Below are 12,286 nucleotides of genomic sequence, written 5' to 3'. Positions count from 1 at the left end.
GTGCAGAGGGACTAGAGGACGGACTCAGGCCAGGGTTGCTCTGTGGCGAGGGCACAGAGAGCTGGGGGTCAGTGGCCCCTTCCTCCTGCACTGGCCAAGGGACAAACCAGCTCTTTCTCTAGGAGCTTCCTGGGTGCCTTCCTAGTTGGTATCAGTTGGTGGTCAGGCGCAGGGAACAGGGCCTCACGTTGCTTGACAGCTCCTTGTCCAAGAAGACGAGCAGTGGCCCCCAGGCCTCGGGTGCGATGAGCACATGGCAGAGCGACCTTTTCTGTGACCTGCTCATTTGTCAGTGTGTCCACAGCTCAGCACCCCTGCCCAGGAAAGCTGATTCCTGGGGCCCGATCTCAGCATGCTGTTTCTGACTGTCGCTGAGCCTGTTTTCATCTAGACAGAGGTCACAGGGGGAGGACTGAGACAACAGACACCTCGCATCCACGTGGTCGGGATGTGAGGGTCTCACCTGTGTTCTCAGGCCTCCGAGATGCTGCTTGTCATCTGCCCACGTCTTCCTGCACTCATGTTGTGAACGTGTGCTGTGTGTGCACATGTAGGAGTGCATGTGTGCACATGGTCGCATGTGAGAAAGGGAGTGTGCATTCTGGGTGGGGCCTGCTGGGACATGTGTTACAGGAGAAGGCGGGGCCGCATGTTCTCAGTCTGAGGCTGAACCACACGGAATTGCACATATTCACCCACTAGGCCTATGGCAGGTTGCCAAGACTGCGCCAGCTGAACAAAGGAACTCCAAAACCCCTAGTCAAGTCTCCCTTTGTGTGGCCCTCTGCTCCTGTTCATTTGTCCCCTGCGAACAGCATCTCCCTGCACCTCGATTTCCTCTGCCTGGCCCTCTTGGCTCCCAATTGGCGTGTCTGTGACAAGTGTTACCAGGACCTCCTGCACTCAGTTTTAAGGATGTTTTACTTCCAGCAAAGCCCAGCCTCCAGGGCCTCAGGGAACAATGTTCAACCTACCTCAGGTCTCCCAGATTCACCTTTCGTTGGGACAGGCCCCCCGGGTGATGTGGGGCTGACCTTGAGAACCATCTCCAAGAGTAGAGCCCACTCTAGGCCTTTGGGGGATTTGACTGCTCTTGGGAGTTCCCAGGTTCTGAAGGGTCATGTACCCGTGATCTGGGAGGCTCAGCCATCACGCCATCTATCCCTGAGCTCACCTCCCTTCTCCAATTGCATTTCATGGAACAAGATGCACAAAAGGAAGGAACGGGGATCCATTGAGAGGGGCCGAAGAGAGAGAGCATCTTCTGTTCACTCTTTATTGTGTCTCTTTAAAAGACGCATCGTCACTCACCCAGTGGGTCAGTGATTCACATCCGTGTCATCGGTGCCCCTGAAAAAGTTTCGTGTGGCACGTTTTTTAGGGCTGCTTGTCGGCATCACTCACCCCTCCCTGGTCTGGCCCACCCCAGGAAGCAGAAGTGGAGACCCTCGGTTACAGGCCAGAGGGGTGGGTCTTGATGGGGACTGAGGAAGTTGGGAGGAGGTCAGGCAGACAGCTTAGCCCCCTCTATTCTACTTCCTGTCACCCCAGGCTCCCCCTGCCCATCCGGCCTGTCTCCATGTGCAAATTACCTCCTCCAGGACTGCTACACACTCTCCTTCACCTTCTTTCTGGTGGAGTATGGAATGCAGCACACCCAGCTGGTCCTGGTCCTGGAGGCCAAGAGGAGGGAGGGGAAGTGAGAGAGGCATCCCCTGCGCAGCCATGAGGCCACAGGTTCCTGGAGTGCAGAGCCCTGGCCCCATGCAATACCCCTTTTATTCCAGACGCATGCCACAGGGTCTCCGCTCCAGCCTCTGCTGTACCCACTTTCTCACATCCTGGGGAGCCCAGTGCTTGCCTCCGCAGCTTTAGGGCCCAGCACACAGAATTGGATTCCAGTGCAGAGCCAGACTTGCCTCCCCACCAGATGCCCACTGCAATGTCTTTTGTCCTCTGTCTTGGAAAGCCTGAGCCAGAAGGGACCCTTGAAAACGAGAGACCTAAAAGACCAGCTGAGCCAAGCTGCTCACAGTGATCCCAAAGCCAGGTATCCCAGGTGATGGTTACCTACACCCAGAACCTGCTCGTTTCCAGAACATCTCAGCCTGTGCTTGTTTCCCTGTGAGGTGGTAGTGGGGTTTCCACTTCCAACCAAGGCTGCCACAAGAATGAGATGGTGGTCCCCTTCCCTTGGCAGGGACCACCACAGCTCGGTGACAAAGCATCCCACTGGACTGCTAACAGGCTGCTAGTGCGTGGACGCCTGCCCCAGCCATCTGAAGTGGCCCAAGAGGGCTGGACAGGGAAGAGTTAGCTCTGAAGTAAGTGAGATTGCAGGCGAGCAGGGCAGCAGGACACAGGTGACTGCCACCACACGCTGTAAGTGTCCAGGCCAGGCCCTCTGGGAAGGTCCACCAGACACCTCCTTGCCGCCAACCTAATGGCTTCCAGCAGCCAAGGTTTGGTTCTCTGGGTGCTGACTCATCTCGTAGATTTACTGGGGCAGCTGAGTCAGGGGGTTGGAGGCTGAGACCAAGAGACCGAGAGGGTGGACCCGGGATTGTCTGGCCCTCGGGGCAGAAAATAAAGCCGCCAAGCTGTGTCTGGTGTGGCCGAACCCATCACCATGTCCATTAAGAATTGAAAATATAAAGGTTTGCTTCCGAAAAGACTACCTATTTTAAGTCTTGATTTGGGAGTGTGATAGAGCCCTCCTCCTAGCTTTCACATGATAAAAGCTGATGTGACGAGCTGTGTAAGTCAAGATCAGGAAAGAGGTGGATCTTCTAAATAAAGAGGGAATCAAACTTCCTCGCAGAAAGTGTCTCCCCAATACATACAAGTCTTGGGGGAAATGTAGCAATAATAACAATTGGTGAGGGGGCAAAAAGTGTTTTGGCCAGCCTGGGAGCTCCCAGGATGGAGGAGCGAGACTTTCTCTGCACATCCACTTGCTCAAGGTTCAAGTGTCGTTAAGCAATGGGCTAACGCTACAAACATTCATAGCTGGCTGTACAGAAAAATAGCACCCACAGATGAGCCCATTTTCACGAGTGTGCCTGTCTGTGCGTCCCCAGGTCCAGCCTTTATCCTGAATCTAAACTTCAAAAACCATGTGCTCCTGTGTAGTCCTCACTGTTTCTGAGAGGTGGCACCTGGGTGTTTCAAACTTTTCCTTAGTTGGACAATTCCACAGTGTTTAAGTTATTTTAAATGACCGTGTATCCATCTTATAAAACAAACAGAGAAATTTTTCTTTTAAAAACATTTGCAAGTGAATAAATCAATAATGTACTTGTTAATATTGAGTGGTGGGAAGTTGAAAAAATTGCTATTTTCTTCCTCGTGTTTCTCTGTATTGTTTAAATTAAAATAGATCCATGGGTCCTTGGGTGGCATAGAAGTGAGTATCTCACCTTCTCCTAGACCCTTTATGGCCTCAGGAAGTGGGGATGCGCTTCCCTGGCCGTATACAATCTCCACCCCAATAAGGTGTAGGTTGTCAGGACAAACATGGCCACTGCTCCAGCTGAGGGCTGGCCCGCTTTATTGAGAAACCAGCCACGTGTGATGGGTCCTCCCACTGCCTGCAGGACCAAGTTCTGCGACCTTTCAGCCAAAACCCCAAACTGAGAAGCCGGTACAACTCATATGGTGACAGCCCACTCTCACCTCCCCTTCTTTCTCCTTTCTTCTCCATATTCTGGTCATTTTGTTGGCTGATGGGATGGGAGAGAAAGCCTGGCTATGGACTGAGGTGGGCCTCAAGGTAAAGGTTGTCCCAGATTCCTTAGGCCGTTAGGTCCCTTGTTGCCTGCCTCTCACATCCTCCAGGCTCAGTAAATGCTTAGATCTCTGCATGTGCCCAGGATAAGAGGAAAGGCACGTGAGCCCACCGGAAGCCATGGTAGAGGAAAAAGTACCCCCCACGTCCCTGAGTGTGAACCCATGAACATCACTCACTCGTCTTCTGACAAATCCCCCAGGTCCTTCTGGGACCTCTTCTCTTCTCTCATGGCACATGTGACCACCTGTGGAAAGCGAAAGGAGCAGTTTAGGGCATGAAAATGGGAGAGGGAGTCAACCACAAGCACCAAGGTTGGGCCTTCTGAACCTGTCCAAAGATCAGATAGGGGCATAGAGACTGCACTGGCCCTGAGTGTCCTCCCATGAGACAGGGCACCATCAAGTGGAAATTTCCAATTAGGGGATCCTGACCAAGGAACTGTGCCCTTAACGTGGGCGACCGTGACCTCCGGACTGTAGATCAGGAGACATGGGCCCTTAGTCCCAAACCGCTCCAGGCTGACCCTCTTTGAGTCCTTAGAACTTGTGGGCCCCCGTGATAACCTTGTCAGAGGTTAATAACCAGCTCTCTTCACTGTACAGCATGTTTTGAGGGCAAAAAGAGAAAAGGTGCAATCTTGGAAAAAAATAAGCCCCAGGCAGAAGCTTAAATTTGCCAAGAGATAACTTCAAGAAACTTCTAAAAAGATGACTTCTTACTACAGCAAAGAAATGGAGAAAGACATTCTAGAATATTTGTGTTAAAAAGACCTCCCAGAGAGGCCACTGAGTCCATCACTTCTTTTTATGGACAATAATAATGATGTGACGATGGCGATGGTGATGATGATGGTGGTGTAGGTGGTGCTGATTGTGATAATGACAGTGATGATGATGGTCGTGGTGATGGTGATGGCGTGATAATGATGGTGGTGATGGTGATACCTACTACTGAGGCTTTGTGGGTACCAGACACTGAGGGCTTCACAAAACAACCCTGGGGTGTGAGTACTACTAAGACTCTCATTTTACAGATGAGGTAACTGAGGAGCAGAGAGGGATGGTGACTTGTTTGAGCATTTACTGGCAGAGCCAGATGTGGAGGCCAGGTCTCCTCACTCCTAAACCTGTGCCCTTTCTACCACCCCAGCATAATCCCACAAGAGGTTTTCGGGGACCCTGGGCACCCCAAGATTGACCCAGGACCTAGAGTCTCTCATGGTGCTGGAATGAATGCAGGCTGGAGTGAAGGAGAAAGACAAAGAGGCAAGGGTCCTCTCCAGCTCCCCGCCACCCCCAGGCTAATCCTCAACACCCTGGAGCTTTCTTGATGTGGCTGGTCCCATCTCTGCCTCATCCTCCAACACACAAGTGCATGGAGCAAGTACCCCGGAAAAGCCTCATGGGCCCTAAACAGAAGCATTTCTGAGTGGGTGCTTTGGCTTTGTTGTGTGAGTTTTTTACCTCTTCAGCATGGCCTCTGAGATCAATCTCCACAAACACAGATGGTTTCTGTGAATGGAAACCAAAGAGATGTGGATGAAAGGCTGGGTGAGCTGGGTAGAGAGTAGACCTCCTGGGAGGTACGCTGGGCTCCCGGCCCTGGGGCAGCCAGGGTCTGAGCAATTACCCTTGGGACCACCACACATTGGCAATGCTCAGTGGGGCACCTGAAAAGCTGGGTAAAGATCTGCTGGCAGTGTGGGTGGCAAGCTGTCCATAGGCCATCTGTGGACAGGGAGAAATAGGGATTCCCACTTCTCCCACCTCACCTCCCATCAGTCCCTGAAACCCCAGAGGGTCTCTTCCATCTTCACCCTCTGAGAATCAGGGCCTCCGGGGAACAAGGCCATGTCCAGAACTGGGGCAGTCCCCTCTACCGTGGACCTGCTTAATTGGGGAGCACCTGAACTCTGCCTCCACAATCCTGGGGCCCTACCTAATGGGGTTGGTAGATTCACACTGAGATGTGAAAGGACACAGCAGCTCAGTTGCTGCTGCTCCAAAGTTGCTACATGGGCACCTTGGCTCAGCCCGGAATGTATGTCCAATGGTAGCACTTTATTCACCACTAAGAGAGGTATTTGAGGGTGGGTGAAAGACTTCCCAGAATCCCTAGAATCACACCAGTGTTGTACATTCCAGTAAAACACATCTGCCAATCTCTCCAGTCCCTACCACATGGATTGGGAAGGAGAATGACAGCCACCTTCCCTCAGAAAGTGCTCTGTGCCAATTCCTACTATGGTTGTGATGTGTCATTGGCCAATGCACCAAGCCTGGTGCTCGGTGATGTTTCCCTGGGCCGGAGACCGACAGGCCTCCCATCAGGGACCCGCATGCCTTTAGCAGCTGTACTGTTCGGGGTTAGGATACTCCAGCATTGGGCCAGGAGCACAGAGCTTGGCGCGGAAGGCTCTCTGGGGGTCAGCATAGGGCTCGGTCCAGCTTGTACCGTAGCCCTGCCCAGATGACTTGGGGCCATGTGTCCACAGTGTGCTCATGGTCCAGCAGGACGGTGCCTGCCGGGCCTCCCCATCTGACTTCTGTCACTAAAGTAAAAAGCTCTTGCCTCTTTTTCCAGAAGGTCTTCCAGCTTTGTGGACTCTGACTCCTGTTCCTGTAAGAAGACACCAAACAGGTAAATAAAGGCGGGACTCTGACTGGAGGGGAAGGCCAGCAGTACATGGATGTTAAAGGACCAAGGCCTGACCTTGGCCTCCTGGAGGCATTTGTCCGTGTTCTCTCCTCCTTCCAGCTCCTCCTCACCACTGGCCTCTGAGTCGCTCTTCCCAATCTCTGGTTCCATCTTTCCACGCTCGTGGTCTGACTTTCCAAGGCCATCCTGATTCTCTTCCTGATTGTCTTCCTTGAGGCTTGCCTGACTATAGAAGTGGAAGCAATGGTTTGGAATAGGTGTCGTGGAGACACAGCTTCAAGATGACACCTTTCTCCCTCTTGGGCGTCAGGCAGCTCTGAGAGCAGCTCCAGCTTGGACACATCGGGAGAGAGGGTCCTGGATGTGAAGGGCCTTCCTCCTTCCCGAGGGCAGGAAGGTGGGTAGGTGGACAAAGGCAGAGCTGGGGGCAGAGAGGGATGGCAATGTGCAGAGTTGCCGAGGACAGGGCAGTGCTACTCAGTTGCTTCTGTGCACAGTACGGCACCTCCAGGATTTCCCCAAGTGACGCCTCCAGCAAGCCCAGCGATCTGTTAGATAAGACAATACCTCCTTCTGGAGATTTGAGTGGGAATGTTTGCAGAGGCAGCCATCAGCTCCAAGACTCTGGGGCCACAGTGCAGCTGGAAGGGCTGCCTGGGGAGGTGAGTGTGGGGGAGGGGAAGAGACTTGCAGCCCTGAGACCCACCTTGTTTCGTCCTACCTCAAACCCTCCCATCTGAGTCCCCAGGGTCCTCCCAGGACACCCCAGGGCCCCTTCAGGGCGTCCAAGTCTCGACTGTGGTGCTAGCCCTATGTCCTGCCCCCACCGTCTCTTGTGACCTCACGTCTCTAGAAAAGCACCTCTGCTGGAAATAGCCCCCTTACCAGATGGTATCTTTGGCGTCGCTTCTCAGGTCTTTTCCTTGATCTTCAGATTCTGAGGAGGGAAGAACAGTGTTTGTCATCGGCACTTCCATCACGTGGTGTGGGAGTGCCGCTGGCCAGGGCCCCCCACTCAGCCCTGCAAGGACTGATGGGACCACCCCACAGAGCACGGGGTGCTAGACTCCCTGCAGCTCCACGCACACGGCAGTGCTCCGTGTCTGCCTGATGACTCATGATTATGACTAAAGTCAGTCTGGATTTTTATCGGGACAGGTTGTCCCCGATTCGCTGCCCACTCTGTACAAACCCCCTACCCACATATGATCACTCCAAGACCTTTGCCCTCTTTAGGGAGAACTTGGGGTAAGGCGTAGGGCATTGTCGTTATAATAAATGTGCAAGACCCAGGGAAACCCCCATACTTTGAAGTCCTGGTCACAGCACAGTGGACTGTCAGCAGCAGAAGCAGAGGGCAGAGGTGGGAAACCTACTGGGCAGGCCTCCTCTGAAGCACATTGCTAAGGGGGTTTTAGTGAGTCATTTTTCCAAGGAAAGTGCTGATGATGCCAGCTAGTAAGGATTTTTGTCCAGGTGTGAGAGAGAGCAATGTACCCAATAGTTCAGAGAAGCTGCCTGGCATCCAGGGAGCACTTCTTCCAGCCCCAGCCTCTTGTAAGTAGCGATTGGCAATAAACAGTTAAGATAAAACTGCATTTTGGTGACTGTGGCAGGTCAGAGTATGAGTTTCATGAACTATTTTTACTGAGCACAGACAGACTTCTTGCTTCTGGGAGCTTACAGAACAGCAGAGTCTTCAAAGAGGAGTTATTCTGGAGGAGATTTTCCTAACCCTCTTTAGGATCTAAGAGCGAGCCTCCAAGGAGACTTAAGGTTGTTGACATTCCAGGTCCCATTTCTGTGTGGCCACATCTGAGCCTGGAATGGCTGAGATGACTGGTTCCCTGCAGTAGCTGCTCCTCCCCCCAAGCAACTTGGTTCCCCTGCACCCCCCCCACCCCCCCAACATAACACAACACACATCAAGGACCCAAGATGCAAACACAGCACACGAAGCTTGAAGTAATGCTTTTGATGAACGACCTGACCTGGTGAGGGCACCTCTGAGCAGCCCCTATCCCGGAGGGTTTCCTTTCAGAATTTGGTAGTTGTAGCAGCTACTCCAGGCCTTCCTTTCAGTGTTGTTTTGGCTCACAGGCCTCAGGGGTGGGGAAACTGCCAGACAGAGGAGGTGATGGCTGGCTCCCGGTAGGTGCCCTGTTCCTGCTTCTCTAGGGAGTCCGATCCGGCTGGTCCTTGAATTCTCTCGTGCTGTCTCTCCCCTGGAAGATCCCCCCAGACCTCTGCCATCCTCCAATGCCATCCTTCCTGGGGACCTGGGCGTCCCTGCCCAGTGTTAAGTGACCTGCTTGGAGGGAGCTTTTCATCACAGCTAGGCCTCCCTGGGGCTCAGCACACACGGCCTCGTCTCTGACTGGCCTGAGTTCCCTGAGCATAAGAACCAGGTGTTCTTCATCCTCCTCATCTGCAGTACCCACGCAGGATTGGGGGATGTGTGATTTGTGGCTGTGCTGTCACCAAGGCAGAGACTGGCCATGCCAGAGACAAAGCCCTGATGGCAAAGGGCAGGGTGTGAGGGAGCAGGTGGGACAATTGTGTCTTAGAGAACATTTTAAGTAGTGCCCCCTTATCCACAGTTTCGCTTTCTGAGGTTTCAGTTACTCAGGGTCAATTGTAATCTGAAAATATTAAATGGAACGTTCCAGAAATTAACAATTCCTGCATTTTAAATTGTGTGCTGTTCTCAGTAGCATGATGAAACCTCTCACTGTCTCTCTCCGTCCTGCCCAGGACGTGAATCACCGCTTAACCCAGCGTATCCACACTGTGCACCCTACCTGCCCCTTAGTCACCTGGTAGCTGTTTCGGTTCTCACACCCACTGTCATGGTATCATAGTGCTTGTGTTCAAGTCACCTTTATTTTACTTAGTCGCAGCCCCAAAGCACAAGAGCAGTGATGCTGGCAATTCAGAGACGCCAAACAGAAGCTGTAAAGCGCTTCCTTTAAGGAAAAAGGTATGTGTGTACATATATAGGGTTCGGTACTATCCACGGCTTCAGACATCCACTGGGGGTCTTGGGGGGACACTTCTGCCGCAGATTAAAGGGGGACCGCTGTAGCTCTCAAGACACTCCTCAGGGAGAAAAGAAACAGTCCAGCCTCAACCTCCGATAAGAGGACTGGAATGATTCAGAATTAATAGTTTTTCAAGTGGGGATTAAAAAATCGACTTCTTTGGGAAAATCTTCAGCAGCCCCTTAGCTCATGTGTGTGTGTGTGTGTGCTTGTGCTTGAGTTTGCCTGTTTTAGAAGACTCGGGGCTGTCCCAGGCAGATCTTCAAACCCTGTTCCTTCTTATATTATGTATCTGGCAAAAAGAAAAGAATCAGTCAAAAGAGACGTGATTTTCCCTTCCCCACATTTGACGATGTGGACAGCAAGGCCTGTTTCGGCTTTCCCTGGCGTGTGTCCTGCTCTCCATCTGGCAGGCTCTCGAGCTCCAGAGGAGGCTGACCCCCTCCAACATGGTCTGGGAACCCCGGTGCCACACAGAAGCCTCTCTGCCACCCAGCCAGCCAGTTTGGGGAAGTCCAGTGGCGCTGGGTAGGAATATCCAGAAACGGTGAGGACTGCTCCTTCCCTCTGACTCATCACCTTAGTCCCAACTTGTGGGTGGCTCATGGCCCACATTCTTTGAGACATGCCCTTTGTGTCTACTTGCAATATTTCCTAAGCAGACGTAGGTTGATTTCTCCTTTTGGGAACTTTGCTCCTCTTCAGTGATCTGAGGAAGTGTGGCCGTGCTCAGAGCTTTAACGGAAGGAAGGTGAACACACACAGATGCCCCGTTGCCTCTGGCTGGCCCAGCATCGCCTCCTTCTCCTCAAACAGTAAACACATCTTTGGATTTGTACACTAAAGAACAAATATTTTCACACCTCTACCTCTTAACATCGCCCCTAGGGCTTGAACAAGCAAGCTGTATTTCCCGTTACTGTTTCATTTCTGCAGCCTGATCAACTTCATAAAAGCCCGCTTGCTGGTATGAACTTCCCAGAAGAACCAGACTGCTAAGTGCCCCAGCACATGCCTGGATTAGTCATTACAGACATTCAGCCCACTCAGGGTCCTGCTGCTCTGAAGAAGCTGTCACGAAACGCCTGCGGTGGGAGAGCCCCCGTTAGCTGACATTCAAGGCACAGGTCCACATCAGGACTAGGGCGTTTCGGGGATGCATTCCCATTTGGCCACACCATGGCCTCGCTTGGCATGTTTAGAAGTATCCTGGAGTGGCGAACGTGGCCCAACATAACGTATAAACCTACACACTTTACAATTTAAAAGCCACATGAGTGCCAAGTCCGACCAGCAGCACCATCCCCCAGAGGTTCACAGCTGACCCTGTGTTGTGGGAGGTGCCTGGTTCCCGGAAGCAGGAGGAGGCCAGACTCAGAGGTAAAATGCCTCATTAGAAATCTGAGCCACTTCCCATGCAGGCTCTCCCGAGGTAACAATATTTTCCATGTGTCCAGTGGCATTGCAGGCCCACGGGGCTCCCCAGGTCCCTATGTCCTCATCCCCTTCCTCCTGCCCCCAATAGAACTCCCAGTTGTCTATCCATAATGGGTGTCTGGCCCCGTCAGAGCCCCAGCCGGGTTCTGTCGCCTGAAAACTTCAGTGTGCAACACTTGCCACCTTGGCCTTTAGGGTTTTAAGCAGGAGGGCTGGGAGAGACGCTGCTTGTCACCCACTGTGCCCCCTACCTAGCTCCTTGCACAGCTTGCGGATGCTGCTCGGAGGGTCCCCCTTCTGGTGTAAGCCGCCCATGCTCCTGCTCCTCTGGAGGTCAGCCATCTCGCCGGCCTTGAGGTGTCCAGAGGCCACCTCCAGAGGTGCCCCGGGGCCCGGCCGGTGCCTCCTATGCATGGTGACGGCGTCCTTCTCCATCCTTCCCTTCCCTTCCCGGGAAAGAAGAGGAACCTGGCTCTCAGGCACACCCTCAGATGGAGGGCATGGCTTCCTACCTCTTTTGCAATGAGCAGTCCGAGTGTGCCCGGGGATGCCCCAGTTGCTAAGTGTCCCCTGTGACATCACTGCAGTCAGAGGTCAGAGGTCTGAGTTCAGCCCCACACAGCCCTTCACACAGACTTTGGGTTTGAAGAGTGGGTTTGCTGGGTTCCCTTCCTTCTGGGCCATCATTGGTCTCGCCACCAGAGAAGGCAGAGGAAGAGAGGCCAGGAAGGCCAAGGGGCCTTCTGGGAGGACACTGTGGCACTTCTGGTACTGTGTCTGCTTCGAGCCTTTGGATGATTTCTGAATATTTCAGAATCTTTCTTGCCCTTTCAGGACAAATATGGCACAGACCAGACTCAGGCAAATGGACAAAGGACTCTAATGGAGTCCTGGAGAGAGGCTTCTGATCCTTCTGCTCCCTAGGGTTTTCTCCTTTCAGCCCTTCCATGTCTTCCCACGGTGGGCAGAACTTCTTAGCCCTTGATTCCCTCCGCTGGACCTGGTCCTGTGTGTGAATCTGGCTCCTCTATCCTCCTTCGACTGCCCTGTGGTCCTGGGGCAAACGCTCAGTCTGGCCTGACCGGGGCCCATGGCCTCTCCCCTCATGGGCAGGCACTCCTGCCTTGGCGCCTCTGTCGACCCCACCCAGCCCATAGTCGCTTCTATCCAGAGCAGACGGGAGGCTGGAGAGAAGCAGCAACAGCACTTCCCTCCCCAAGTCCACGGCCCCGGGGAAGGAGGCTGACCTCCACCATCCTAAGTCCTGCAGCTACAGCATCCCCAGAAACGTCTGCGTCTTCTCAGAACTGATTCAGGTTCGAATTTAAAAAAAAACAACACAGAGTGAAGACCAAAGGGA

At 53.1% G+C, this 12,286-nt stretch overlaps 1 protein-coding gene across 1 annotated transcript; it reads right to left on the bottom strand.

The window, feature by feature from the left end:
• Nucleotides 1–1,236: 1,236 nt before the first annotated feature.
• Nucleotides 1,237–11,365, bottom strand: LOC308496567 (uncharacterized protein C13orf46). Its single transcript, XM_081046096.1, has 8 exons — nucleotides 11,178–11,365; nucleotides 7,334–7,385; nucleotides 6,503–6,674; nucleotides 6,362–6,409; nucleotides 5,254–5,301; nucleotides 3,967–4,034; nucleotides 1,593–1,673; nucleotides 1,237–1,350 (listed from the first exon to the last, which is right to left on the bottom strand). Exons 1-7 carry the CDS (start codon nucleotides 11,359–11,361, stop codon nucleotides 1,607–1,609), a joined length of 639 nt encoding a protein of 212 aa, XP_080902222.1. The 5' UTR covers nucleotides 11,362–11,365; the 3' UTR covers nucleotides 1,237–1,350; nucleotides 1,593–1,606.
• Between the last annotated feature and the right edge of the window lie 921 nt (nucleotides 11,366–12,286).

Source organism: Rhinolophus hipposideros (assembly GCF_964194185.1).
Source record: "Rhinolophus hipposideros genome assembly, chromosome: 4".
In the NCBI taxonomy this organism is placed as follows: domain Eukaryota; kingdom Metazoa; phylum Chordata; class Mammalia; order Chiroptera; family Rhinolophidae; genus Rhinolophus; species Rhinolophus hipposideros.
This window is presented reverse-complemented; position numbering and strand designations above follow the sequence as displayed.